The sequence below is a fragment of the Gadus morhua genome, chromosome 4 (genome assembly GCF_902167405.1).
Source record: "Gadus morhua chromosome 4, gadMor3.0, whole genome shotgun sequence".
NCBI classification, from domain to species: domain Eukaryota; kingdom Metazoa; phylum Chordata; class Actinopteri; order Gadiformes; family Gadidae; genus Gadus; species Gadus morhua.
The window spans coordinates 33,804,171-33,819,140 of NC_044051.1; the positions used below are offsets into that span (position 1 = coordinate 33,804,171).

General features: G+C 43.9%; 1 protein-coding gene across 1 annotated transcript; it reads right to left on the reverse strand.

Moving 5' to 3' along the window:
- Positions 1 to 504: 504 nt before the first annotated feature.
- LOC115542373 (butyrophilin subfamily 1 member A1-like) lies at positions 505 to 1,510 on the reverse strand. Its single transcript, XM_030354633.1, has one exon. The coding sequence runs from the start codon at positions 1,431 to 1,433 to the stop codon at positions 540 to 542; it is 894 nt and encodes a 297-aa protein (XP_030210493.1). The 5' UTR covers positions 1,434 to 1,510; the 3' UTR covers positions 505 to 539.
- Between the last annotated feature and the right edge of the window lie 13,460 nt (positions 1,511 to 14,970).

Sequence of the window (14,970 nt, forward strand, 5' to 3'; positions counted from 1 at the left end):
GTACGTTCCAGGATTAATTGAAAAGCTCCCGTAAGGGCTGAGATGGCAGAGGACAGCTGATTTGGAACGGAACAACAGCTGTTCGCTTCCACGGGGAAAAACTAAGGAACTTCAACCTACTTTGGCCTACTAATTAACGTTCAAAAGCTATTAAATCTTCAACTAAATATGCAGATACTATCAAAATCGGTTCCAGGGAGTATATAGGGATTATTAATGTTGTTTTTGATGGTGTTTTTTTCTGGAACGGGTATTCGAATATTTGCTCGGAAAAACCAACGAGTATTCGAGGCCTGAAAAATGGCATTCGGGCCAGCCCTAATGGTAATTTAACATTAAAACACCTGCGGCTTATAGTCCAGTGCGTGCGGCTTATGTATGTACACATCATTCAATTTAGCTGCTGCGGCTTATACTCCGGTGCGCCTCATGGTGCGGAAAATACGGTAGTTCTCTCAGATCTCATAGTAGAGATTCTAATTCAGGAAACAACATTAGTTGTTTTGGTTGTTTGATTATTTTATCAGCAAACAAAGTTCCTAGTCTGTTTGATTGACAGGTGACATGATCAGGGGGGCAACATCATGATCACATGGACAGAGGAATGGATAGAGAGGCTCACTAAAGGTGCAGCCAGTAGCAGAGTAGATATTAACCCTGGCTTCCACATCGTAGAAGGAGACCAGACCCTCATCATAATCAACAAACACCCCCACCTTCTGGAGCTCAGCTCTCAGAGGGACATGGACAGCAGGGTTATCCTTAAATACCAACCCATCCTTGTTTAAATGAATAGTCCAGTAACCTATCTCAGGGGTAAATATGCTCAGAAACTTTCCCTTGATAGACTCTCTTGCAACACCCAAATGCCATTGAGTCGTGTCTTTAACCTGGACCTCAAAGTAAAATCTCCCTGTGGAGAAGCTCTGCCTTGTGAAAACACATACACATTGTGTAACCCATCTTTTAGGGTTGAATATCGTCCTCCTTGCACCTACATGATGTACTTGTTTCCCATCATCTGACAGGATGAGCTGGGGATGAGCGGTATCAGGATCCAGAGTCACATCTACTTCATACTGCTGGACCCTCTTCAGTTCAGCATCATTACACAGCTTCTTCATCTCCATGTTCAGTGTCTCCTCCAGCTGATCCAGGGATTTCCTCAAGGTCCCTAGGCATGACAGAGGACGGACCTCCACCGTCGTCCAGTCCCTGGTGGGTGGAGGATCCTTCAGGAATCTGAAGTTCTGGAGGAAGTGGAAGTGGTCTTTAGTGTGTGAGAGCTGCTTCACCTCTGAGCTTCTATTGGTCAGATCTTCTATTTCCTGCTCCAGTTCTTTGATGAGGTCTTCAGCCTGTTTCTCTGTGGTTTTTAGTCTCTCATTAACCATATGGTTGAGATCATCCTGGCACTTTTCAATGCAGCGCATCAGAGCAGTGAGGATCTGCACACCATCGGCTATCTCTCTGTCTGCATCTGCTTTGCTGCGTTTAACTGTGTCTTTAATTTCCTTAATCTTTTGTTTTCTCTCCTCGATCATCTGCTGAACTGCAGGCACAATCTCCCCAAACTCGGCCAACTTCACTTCATATTCCTCCTTTATAGGTACAACAGGATGGAACTTGTGATCTGTCTCTGTGCAGAACTGACACACAAACACTTGTTCAGTGTTGCAGAAGAGCTCCAGAAGTCTGTCATGTTTCTTACACATCCTGTCTTCCAGACGGTCCATAGGCTCGACCAGCCGATGTTTCTTCAGGACTGCGACTCTCTGATGTGGCTCCAGGTGGGTTTTGCAGTAAGAGATAAGACACACTAGGCAGGACTTCACGGCCCTCATCTGGGTCCCGGTACAGACATCACAAGGAACTTTTTCTGGTTCAACACAAGGCTGCTCTTTTACCCTTCCAAACCGACCAACCATCTCTGATAAGAGGGTATTGATCCGTAATTCAGGTCTTGTGTTGAAAGGCTCGTTGCAAACAGGACATTTGTGCCAGACTTGTTCATGCCAGTGCTTTGTAATACAGTTTTTGCAGAAGTTGTGTCCACATGGTGTGGTAACTGGGCTGCTGAACACATCCAGACAGATGGGACATGAAACGTTATCTTCAGACCAGGAAGTGTTAGCAGAGGCCATTCCTAGACACAGACGACAATGTTTATGTATTGAGCAATTCCATTATTTTCCACAACCTGAAGAGAGGTTTTAACTTATCTCAAAATTGTTCTGTTTTACTCACCTTGTTGTGGTTTCTGTCTCTCTCAGACTATTTGCCCAAAATGTGTTATATTCCCTCCTTTAAGTGAGAACTGCTTCCATGTCGGGCGACTTTGGTTTCTATGAAACGTTTAGTTTCCTGAACAAGACGTCCTCTCCTCTCTTCCCCTCCTCCCTCCCCTAACATCTGGCTCCTCCCCAAAGACCTGGTCCGGCCCCCACGGACACACGATTCACTGACGTTTCCAAGTCTTGGCACATTAATTTACTGTGTAGGCTTCAAATGCATTGACGTGTGTTCGGATAGGGTAAAGACAAGACACAGACCCAGAGACGATGCAAACCCAGAGATATTGTACTGATTTAATGGTGAATGCTGTAACTTTGATTAAGAGCTATTCAAAAACAATTGACTTGAATTAACATTCCCAGAGTCTCCCTGCATGCCATGGTTAAATGTGCTAGGATGGTTTGTGATTTAATATTGAGTTAACACTTGTAGTTATGTAGAGCTTATCTCCAAGACTCTGTTGTCATTAAACATCTGCATCATGTGACTCAGGGTAGGGCAGGCAAACCAGACCAACAGGTTCACTAATCTGAGACAACAATGCCAGCGTAGAGAGAGCAAAACAAACCTATAATTTGCCATGGCAGTTAACCACGGCACATTATCGCTGGTGGTGCATTATGGGTATGTGCCAGGGATAAAGTGTGTAAATCTGAAATGATGGATAACTGGTATCGTAGTTTAATAATAATAATAGTAGGGGTTAATAATAGGGATCATTTTAGTCCATGGATTTCCTTCTATTCCTTCAAGCCAACTGAATGGGTGCAGTCTGCTGTCCCTCCTGGCTCTGTAGCCAAGCAGGTGACCAATCCCCGTATACTCACCTCATGGTGACGGTTCAGCTGAATCAAGCTACCCAGTTATTACAGAACTAGACAATTAAAGACCTTTCTACCAGTGTTGTCTGGACAGCAATTTGAAACTCATGACAACAATAACTGTACTTTCTCTTTTTTACTCTTTCACTGGAGCTGTCACACCAAATTTGTACCGCCTACGTAATCAGTTATCCGTTGCCAGGCAACAGACAACAGATTATGTAACGCCTCGTGCCCACTGCCTCCGTCCGTAGACTGATCCCCATTGACTTTGAATGGGGACGGACGCGCAATGCATTGTGGATCCGTGCGCTGAAGGCTCTGTCACACCAAATTTGTACCGGGGCCGAATTTGTGCCGCCTACATAATCAGTTGTCCGTTGCCAGGCAACGGACAACTGATTACGTAAAAGTTGTCCGTTGCCAGGCAGGTTTAAAAAAACATTTGCGCTCATGTTGCCAAAGACGAAATAACATAATACAGATTACGGATCGCTAGATAACACTTGTTTTTACTTTATATTTGTATTGTATTTAATTGTATAATCGAATTTAGCTACTAAACTGAGTGTTTAAAGCAGGTTTCAAAAAACATTCGTGCTCATGTTGCCAAAGACGAAATAACATAATACAGATAACGGATCGCTAGATAACACTTGTTTTTACTTTATATTTGTATTGTATTTAATTGTTTAATCGAATTTAGCTAGTAAACTGAGTGTTTAAAGTGTATCATAGTTTATATTTGTATTGTATTTAATTGTTTAATCGAATTTAGCCCGTAAACTGAGTGTTTAAAGTGTATGCAGTCTCGTCTTCGTCGTCGCTCGTCGTTCGACGCGATCGTCCGTTGCCAGGCAACGATCGACGCAATCATCTGTTGCCAGGCAGGTTTGGGATGGATTACGTAGGCGGTACCAGGGTGCGAACTACAGGGGGGCCAGGGGGGTCTCAGCCCCCCTTAATGAGACATGAGCCCCCCTGAAAACATGATTTGTGAAATCTTTGGGGGGTCTCTAAATTATTGGCAAAATACTGTTTTTTTCCCATGCATTTCCTTTTTGTTTTTGTATTGCATAATCATGGATCACGTGTAATATGTGGCTATTTTTAATGTATGATTTGCGCATGAGGGTGATTCATCATCTTCATAAAGATACTGGCCTGCATGCAATTATTGTCCTCACCCTTGAAGCGTGGGGGCACTATGACTTAAACGTCACTTAAAATCTAGTCTGTATGTGTACATGCAGGTTAAATAGAGTAACATTAACACATCTCTGGACAGTATAACATTGTTTTCCAAAGAGACACATGAATGGCATTTGGTGGTAAATGGCTATACAGACAAGTTTTCGAAATTGTTTGTGGAACTAGACATCCAATCTTGTTTAATTTTAATATAATGTAATTACTGACTATCTGATTTCATTACAATGGCAGGACCACAACATAGCCTATTTTGAAATTACCTTGGAAAAGCCCAGACTCCGTCCGGCAGGATTCTCCCCAGGGACGATGCGTTGGCGCATCGTTTCACTCTGACAGTGGCATGCGCGTTTGACATTGATTTAACCAATGAACCGATCCGTTCCACTTCACAATAGCACCTACGGTATTTGTTTAAGAGTGTTCTACAAGAACCACATATAAATGTTAAAAAGTCTGTCGTTTTTATAGGTCCCGTGAGTTCCTCAAGGGCCAAAGTGTATGGGGGCTTGTTATCATCGTGACAAAGAAACAAACGATGTTTGTTCTTTTTATCTATAAAATGATCTTCACATAGGCGACATACATCGTTAATTTTTTTTTGTGGCGTTTGCGGTTGGGATTGAGCCATTTCTGACAGCCTCTGAACGTCAAGTAAATATAATTTCCCCCCGGCACTATTTTGCATGGACACCGCTGCTGCTTCCCGGGCTTAGCCCCGCTTTAGACGATTGTGATTGGTTTAAAGAAATAAAAACAGGCCCGCCCAGTTTCCCCACGGATAGACGGCTCGAGGTAGCGTGGTTCTAGACCTACTTGCTGTAGTTTGGTCTGGCTTTGCGAGACTACTTAAAATACAGACATCGGAGAGCTGCCCGCTGGACCCGCGCAATTTCGTATTACATGTTTTGCAGTCATCATGTCTTAAATAAAACAGGGAAACCTACTCGCAAATTTCGGATTTACAAAGAAATCGAAGACGAATGACTCTGAGGAGCAGCAAGAGGCGAGTTCTTCGGCAGATGCTAGCTTGGGGACAACCGACACCACCACCGCTGAGGGGACTGCTGCCGGTGAAAGCCCACCAACAGCCGACTGCTCAGAGGCCGCTGATGACGGTGACTCGATACATTGCCTGGCCCACCACTAGTGACATGTCTCTCCGCTGAAGTTTCAATGAGAGGCCCTGTAGCTCACGGAGTATGTCTTTCATGCAAGCCTGATCCATTTATATATATTAATATTATGACCTTATGACTCCAAATCAGTGGTGGATCACATGACTAAACAGGTTGATTAAGACACACCTCTTTCTATTAGCTTAGAATGGTCCTTATAATAATAAATAACAAATAAGTCAATATAAATAACGCAACCAGTCAGAATTGCCTTTTAATACTCATTTTAAGTAGAGAAACGGAAGCTGGTCTTCTCTGTGCAGTTACCGTAAAGGTCGCAGTATGGGCGTATGTCAAATGTAGGGCCCTATGATTTCCACGATAACGAAAACGCGGACTGAATCACGGAATCTGACAATAAAAACGGAATCTACTGATTATTATTTTTTTTTTTTTATTATACAGGAAAGTATTAAAAGTAACAAAGTTACAATTTAAAACGGGCCTGTCTCAGTAAAATAACTGATTTCCAGCAGGTTCCTGTTCTGCAGCACATATAACATGTAACAGGGACAAGGCATATCACACGTCACATTTACAATATGCAGCGAAACGGAGCGGAATTCGCCATTATTTTCGTTTAATTCAGTTTCGAGGGAAAAAGGAAACAACACAGCTGACATTAACGTCACTGAATGTTTAGCAGTCACTCCCACAACAATATTAAAAACAAATCCCCGGACCACCACTCCAGCCTAGGTGGAGGGAATGCGAACAATAGGTCCCGCTCCCGCTCCTAACAAGAAGCCGAAGAAGAAGTTGAAGCGCCCGCTGCTGACTGCTGAAATGCCCAAATCTTCAAAAGAGCTTCGTAATTCGGTTCTAACCCCCAGATTCAGAGCCGAACAACATCCAAAGCACTTCTATCAATCAGGTGATCAGCTGTTTTGTAGAGTATGTCAACATGCTATCGATTGGAAATGCAAAGATACGTGCAATGACCACTTGAAGTCCAAAATCCATATAAAAAACAATGAACGCCGTAGCCAGGGCACGCCCCTTCAAACCACAATTTGAGTTTATAAAAAAATAATTTATAAGCACTTTATTATTTATGTCATGTTGTTTTTATTTGAAGCACTAAAAACAGTGCAATGTTGTGATGTTTTAATAAATGTAGTCTTCTATCTGATTAAATTGTAAGAATTTTATTCGTTTGCACTTATTTGACCATCGTTCTGATGATTTAAATAGCTTAAAGTGTAAAAACGGAATTCATGAAAATTAAAACGAAAAAAACGGAATTTGGAAAAAAATAAAACAGATTTAATAGGGCCCTAAAAATGTAGCGGCTGGCTTGACCGCAGTCAGATTTCATGCGTTTGTGGAGGGTTGGAGGTGATATGTGCTTCTATGCGCTGACATAAGGCAAGTAAGCATACAGGCTTGTAATATTGGATGTGTTTTGAGTAAGTCCTCGCTCTGAGGCATGCGCAAGCCCCCCCCCCCCCCCCCCCAATATAAGTGAGCCCCCCCGAAAGCCGCTGTATATTTCGCACACTGGGCGATACAAATTCGGCCCCCGGTACAAATTTGGTGTGACAGAGGCACTGCAGCTCTCGACAATGCGTTACTTCAGTCTGGTATTACTCTTCACTGGTTGGTTAGACAGCCTTCAAACTTTGTGGTCAAGCAAAAAAGAGGGAGGGGCTCGTTCTGCATACCTAATAGCCGGAGCGAATAACTAATAGCCGCGGCTATTAGTCATGCAAAAAACGTACGGAAACCATACGATTTCCGTACGGTTTAGCACTTTTACCGCGCCATTCTAGGGCCAGTTTGTGGCCTTCTTGGCTTACCATACTTTGACTGACGGTGCAGTGGGCATGAAGGCGTAAGGGGTTGTCCGTTGCCAGGCAGGTTTCAAAGACATTCGCGCTCATGTTGCCAAACACGAAATAACTTAATATAGATAACGGATCGCTAGATAACACTTGTTTTTACTTTATATTTGTATTGTATTTAATTGTTTAATCGAATTTAGTTAGTAAACTGAGTGTTTAAAGTGTATCATAGTCTAGCTAGCTTAGATAGCTAATTTAGATAGATTATAGGTAATATATGGATAAATAGATAGATAGATAGATAGCTATTACTGTTTAGGGAAATAGATAAATACATTGATAATATAAATAAATAAGTTTATGATATATGTATATGTGACCGTGGCAAGAATTTGTTAAAAGTCGACAACGCCACCCAGGGGAGGGGATACCCTAGGACCAGAACTGTGCTAGCTAACATGTGCTATAGCCACCTCTGAGACGCTACAAAGCTTTAGGCAATACAAGTTCGTACAATCTGGGCCAGAGATTTGAGTTCAAGTAAAATTAATTTATTAGAAATACTGGATACTAATTACATGTCTGGTCACCACCTCGGACACACAAGATAGTGCACAATAAATTAGCAGACTGGACGGATAAACTCCCAGTTAAATGAGAAGAACCGACAAATTAAACAAACAAAAGCATAAAGCAGCATGCAGGGCAAGCGGGGAAGATGGGCAGCACACCACTGCGTAGCCTTAAGCTATAAAACAGAGAAAACGATAAACTGTGCATGCAGGTCAAGCAGAGCCAGGAGCAGCACAACACTGCATAACAACATTAGCACAAACAATAAGCAGCATGCAGGGCAGACGGGCAGCACAGCACTGCGTAGCCCAATACACATAAAACAAAGAAAACAATAAATTGCGCATGCAGGTCGTCATGCATGTGAGACTGAATTTTCGTGGCGTAACAGAACAGCAGCCGTTTGGTGACGTCGGGGTAATTGGCCATGATCCACTTCAAGGCATGTGACCGATGAATGCCTCAGCTCGGAACAGCCGGTGTTACACCGAATTCTGCGACCCACCGAAAAGGGTGACCCCAGGGGACGCTGTTGCATATTTTCTGTAATATGTAACACCGGTCATGGAGAGCGAAGTCACAGCTCATCTACGGCTAACCGCACAACCGGAGAAGAGATAGCTTTTAGTTTACACACGTTGACTGACGAGAATAGTAAATTAATAGTAGCCTACCTCCAGGTGATCCCAAACCAGCACCTAAATTGTTAGCAACGCCATGCGAAGCAGCCAACTTCCAGCCTACGCCACCGAGTAATGGACGCCCCGGAAGCAAAACAACGGGTAGGACATATCCCTCCCGATGACGTCCACTGACCTTATATTAAAATAAAGTCTGCCCCCTTAATCAGGATGGCTATGGCGCGGCCAATAATACCCCGAGACCGGCCAGAGGTATAGCTCAACCTGCCACATATAGAAAAGTAGATAACATGTTAAACACTCAGGTTACTAGCTAAATGCGATTAAACAATTAAATACAATACAAATATAAGGTGAGGAACGGTAATAAATGTAATTTGTAAAAAAAGTGTTATCTGTCTTGTCGCGCTCAATGAACGAGTTCGCGAATGTTCTTGAACCTTCCCACGTCATTCGACGCGATTGTCTGTTGCCAGGCAGGTTTGGAATGGATTACGTATGGATTGCGTAGGCGGTACAAATTCGGCACCAGGTACAAATTTGGTGTGACAGAGCCATTAGTTTGGTTCAAAATGATGAGAAATGCTCCAATGCAGAGGCGGAGTGGCCATCGGGAAGATCGGGAGGTTTCCCGGTGGGCCGGTCCACTTATTCGGGCCGCGGTCACCCCCTAGTGGTAGGAGCCCCACACTGCGCCCACTTGCAGCTGTATTTAGGTCACACCATTGAGCAATCGCGAAACGCCACCCAATCCCCCACCCCCCCGTCAGGATTCCTCGTCCAATCCCCCCACCCCCCCCAGTCAGGAATCCTCATTCAACCACCATACCCCCCTCCCCCCATTCCAAAACTCATCCACCCACGACTTAATCAAGCAGAATCATATATTTTTCTTTCTAACCAATTAATGGGGAGAAAAATGGGGAGAATAAGAATGACATTGTTGACAATGGGTTGCAGTTACCAAGTTACTTGCGGCCATGTTGTTTAGGAAAACCAAAAACGCTGTATGAGCTGGACTTAACCCTAACCCTGCGTTCACACCAAAATATGCATTTGCTGCCCGAACGCGTTGTCGCCGAAGTTTTGCGGCGCAGCAAATCAAGTTTTGCGGCGCCGCAAAGGTTTTGACGCGCCGCAAAAGTTTTGCAGCGCGGGAAGTTTCGCGGCACGGCAAGTTTTGCCCGCGGTGCTTCTGAATTCATTCACAACCATGTCAAACATTACAAGCATTGCATTTCTTTACCTGTTGTGGAAGAGGGAGAGACGTCGGAATGCCCGTCGTTTATGGGTTCATGAGACCATTCGGAAACTGGAAGGCTGGTGCTGCCTGGCACCCAACTGGGTTTTGTTTGGGGTTGTTATTCTAGCCCTTTAGCATACTCATAGTTTAGTTTAACTGCAAACACAACTACACTACAAAATGCTGTTTTGTGGGTTTTTTCGAGTTACTAAATAAATGTAACGGTAGTGAACTCTAGGTCACTCCAAGGGAGTAACACTGATTGGCTGTTACGGCATGTCACTCAGTGGCAACGCCTCAGTGGCAACGCTGTTGAACGCTGATTGGCTGTCATCACGCGTTTGCTGCCGAAAAGTTGAAATATTTCAACTCGAGCAGCATTTGACGCGCCGCAAAATACGTGAACGCGCCCGCCGTGATGTGCTGCAAATCTGATTTTGCCGCGCCGCAAATCAAATTTTGCTGCCGGTTTTCTCGGCAGCAAGTGCTGCGGCAGCAAAGCAGCAACGCGTCTCTACATTCACTTTGAATGGGATCGTGCTTCGCGGCAACTTATTGCATCTTTTGGTGTGAACGCAGGGTAACCCTAACCCACAATCAGAATTTAAAAAAAGCATTCTGGCTGTCGTCTGGTAGACAGTAGTTTTCCATTGAGGGGGCGGGGCTTGATAGCAGATAAGGTTTTCACCGTCTCTGTGGTGGAGCCAGAACATTTGATTGACGTAACCTCATAACCCAGAACTGTCAGTATCAGTTAACGTGTGCAGTAGCATGTATTTAATAGAGGGCAATTTGAGTGCAATTTTACATTCATTTTTTAAATGTTTAGAATTTAATTTGTGATTTGGACCAGGATTAATCCACATCACTACTATGTAACCCTATGCACCACATTTTATCCAATCAAACAACAAAAACAAGAAAACACTTTTTGGTTACGATGACATCATATAAGGTATTTTATTTCCCTGTTATACACAGAAAACACAGGACACACACACACACACACACACACACACACACACTAACATGAGTCACCACACCAACATGACATGAAACCAACCTCTCTCTCTATGGGGTCAGAACAGTCTTGTTAATAATGAATGCACAGAGAAGGATTCACAAATCTATTTTATGATTTATAGATAAATTACTCTCTTCTCACAAATACATTTCAATGCACACACTGATGGATATCGGTATGTATAAATTTAAAATAAATCCATCAACAAAATAAGTTTCAAAAACACATTTCTGATCCACAGACAAAATGTGCCTTGCTTTAAGTAAAAGTCATAAATCCATAAATATATTAATTAAAAAAATATTAGGTCCACGACTCTCCTGTCGTGGCTGGATTCATAAATGCATATTTTTCAACAAGGAACTCTGTAGCCAATGAGATAACTCCCTAGTTTTCAGCCAATCACATGACCATATCCATTTGTGTGTGCATTGAAATGTATTTTTGAGTAGAGAGTAATTTATATATAAATCACAAAATACATCTGGAACGCCACTGTCGTTGTGCCACGGGAGAGGGCTGCCCCAGCCGCGTCCACCCGGGCACCACAGCGATGCCAGTAGGGCTTGGCCGGACCAGACTGGCCCTGGCAATCCTCCTCTGTGGAAGGATTCCGGCTAGGCTGGGGGGAGAGGGTTACCTCAGCCCGCTCTGCCTAGTCCAGAGCCGCCCCGACGGTCTGGGGCCTGGTGAGGAGGACATGCTGCCGCAGACGCTCCGGCGAAAGTCCCCGCAGAAACGTGTGGAGGGCTAGGCCTTCCAGTACGGCCGCGGGGTAGTCCGGGGATCCACGTCCGGCGCACATTGGGCGTCGGCTGCATAAACCCCCAGGCTCACATGTTGGGTTGGTGTAGGGCGGACATTAAAAGTCATTGACTCAACAGTTTTTTTTCCATTTTTATTGAAATCAGAAATGTGTTTTTACATTTGATTGTCATGATTCCGATATAAACTAATAGCAATGTTTGAATGATTATGATGTACACATTAATCCTCAAAACATGTTAGACTTAACTGCAACCATTAACAATTGTATAGCAGTAAACATTTAAAAAACCTGAGAAAACAGACAATGAAGAATATAATGTTATCTAATAATAACGGGTTGTAATTTATAATATTGAGGGTTCATTTCCTACTGAATTTCTCTGAGAAAAAGTCAGCAGTACAACATTAATCCAGATCTCTCAGATCTCATGGTAGATTAACATCAGTTGTTTTGGTGGTTTGTTCGATCAAACAAAAGTCCTAGTCTGGTTGATTGACAGGTGAGATGATCAGGGGGACGGAGTTTATGCCGTGATAATTAAAGTGACCTGGGTAGAGGAATGGATAGAGAGGCTCAGTAAATGTGCAGCCAGTAACAGAGTAGATGAACCCTGGTTTCCACATCATCGAGGGAGACCAGACCCTCATCATAATCAACAAACATCCCCACCTTCTGGAGCTCAGCTCTCAGAGGGAGACGGACAGCAGGGTAATTATCAAATAACAACTCATCCTTGTTGAAGTAAAGAGTCCAGTAACCCATCTCAGGGGTCCCTATGATCTGACATTTTCTGTCTATGGACTCTCTGGCCACTCCTATACACCATGCAGTCTTGTCTTTAACCTGGACCTCAAAGTAAAATCTCCCTGAGAAGAAGCTTTGCCTCGTGAGAAGATATATATGCTGTGTAAATCTCTTAGGGTTGTCTGGGAGATTCTTCACTACACCTCTGTTACGTGCAGATCTGCTCCATGTTTTGCAGTGCTCCTGGAGCTCCTCCTGGAGCCCCTCCTTCTCCTCGTTACCTGGCACCTGCTGTTGCCTTTAAAGCCTGGGAGGCTTCATTCACTCGTCCTCTAGCCAGAGCCAGCAGCATGGTCCTCATTCACCCTTCGGTTCAACCTTTTGTAACAATAAACCCGGTTTTTCGTTTACTTAATCCTTGTTTGTCGACTTCATGTTGCTTCCCTCGAGCCGGGTCGTAACACCTCCATCATGTACCTGTTTCCCATCCTCAGACAGGATGAGCTTGGGATGAGCTGTATCAGGATCCAGAGTCACATCTACTTCATTCGCTGGACCCTCTTCAGTTCAGCATCATTCAGCTTCTTTATCTCCATGTTCAGAGTCTCCTCCAGCTGATCCAGGGATCTCCTCAAGGTCCCTACGTATGACGGAGGACGGACCTCCACCGTCGTCCAGTCCCTGGTGTGTGGAGGATTCTTCAGGGATCTGAAGGCCTGGAGGAAGTGGAGGTGGTCTTTAGTGTGTGAGAGCTGCTTCACCTCTAAGCTCCTATTGGTCAGATCTTCTATTTCCTGCTCCAGCTCTTTGATGAGGTCTTCAGCTTGTATCTCTGTGGTTTTCAATTTCTCTTTAACGGTTTGGTTGAAATCATCTCTGCACTTTTTAACGCAACGCATCAAAGCAGTGAGGACCTGCACACCATCGTCTATCTCTTTCTTTGCATCTTTCTTGCTCAATTCTACGGTGTCGTTTATCTCCTTAATCTTTAGTTTTCTCTCCTGGATCATCTGCGGAACTTCAGCCTCTATCTTCCCCAGCTGGGCCATCTTCACTTCATATACCTTCTTTAGAGGTACAACAGGATGGGACCTGCGGTCACCCTCTGTGCAGAACTGACACACACACACCTGTTCAGTCTTGCAGAAGAGCTCCAGTATTTGATTGTGTTTCTGACACATCCTGTCTTCCAGACGGTCCATTGGCTCGACCAGCCGATGTCTCTTCAGGGATGCAACTCTCTGATGTGGCTCAAGGTGGGTTTGGCAGTAAGAGGTGAAACACACAAGGCAGGACTCCACGGCCTTCAGCTGGGTCCCAGTACAAACGTCACAGGGAACTTCTCCTGGTTCAACACATCGCTGCTTTTTGCTTCGTACTGGCTTTGGAAACTGGGCAGCTATCCCTGATAAGAGGATATTGACCTGTAGATCAGGTCTAGGGTGGAAAATCTTGTTGCAAACTGGACATTTGTACAGAACTTGTCCATCCCAGAACTTATTAATACAGGTACTGCAGAAGTTGTGTCCACATGGTGTGGAAACTGGGCTGCTGAACACACCCAGACAGATTGAACATAAAGTTCTCTTCAGACCAGGAACGTTTAACAGAGGCCATCCTAGACACAGAAGACAAGCTTTAAGTATAGCAATTCAATTATATTTCTATTCCATTACAGAATTACTCCCTCAAAGTTGTGCTGTTGTACCCACCTTGTTGTTGTTTCTGTCTTTTACACTATTGGTTCCAAAATGCGTTTGCCAACTGCCTGCACGTCGTTGGCTTGGTTTCTATGAACCTTAAGTTTCGACAATACGTCCTCTCCTCTCTTTCCCCAACACCTGGCTCATCCCCTAATACCTGGCCCCGCCCCCAGGGGTAAACAGTTCACTGACGTTTACATTTTCACAGTGTGACTTACTGTGTAGGCTACTTCCAATGCCCTGATGCTTGTTCAAATATGTTCAAATACGTTCAATATTTCAAAGAGATAACACAGACCGAGTGCCGGTGCAAAATCAGAGACATTGTGGTGATTTAATGGTGCTTTGTCACTGTAACTGTGAATAAGAGTAATACTATAACAATTTACTTGCATTTACTTTTCCAGAGTCTGGTATTTTTCTCTTTGGTTTTCATTAGAACAATCCTCTCCCTGCGTGCCCAGGTTAAATGTGCTCTTATGGTTTGTAATATAATATTGAGTTAACACTGGTAGTTACACAAGGCTCATCTCCCAGACTCTAACCTCATAAAACAGCTGCATCATGGGACTAAGGGTAGGGCAGACGAACCAGACCAATATGTTCTCTATTCAGAGACAACACAGTCAATGCCAGCGAAGACACAGCAAAACAAACATAAAATATTTTTAATGGTTAGCTTTTACGTGCCGGGGACAAACTGTGTGAATCTGAAGAGAGGACAAGAGAAGAGTGTGAATGTGAAGAGAGAGAGAAGAGACGGACAACTGGTATCATAGTTTAGTTCTAGTTGTTATTTAGGGTTATCAAGGTGTGCACTGATTATCTGAAAATTATTTTACATTAATCCATTAATAGTTTCATGCAATTCAGTCCATGGATTTCCATCTATTCCTTCAAGTCAACTGGATGGGTGGAGTCTGCTTTCCCTCCTGGCTCCGTAGCCAAGCAGGTGACCAATCACCGAACACTCACCTTATGCTACG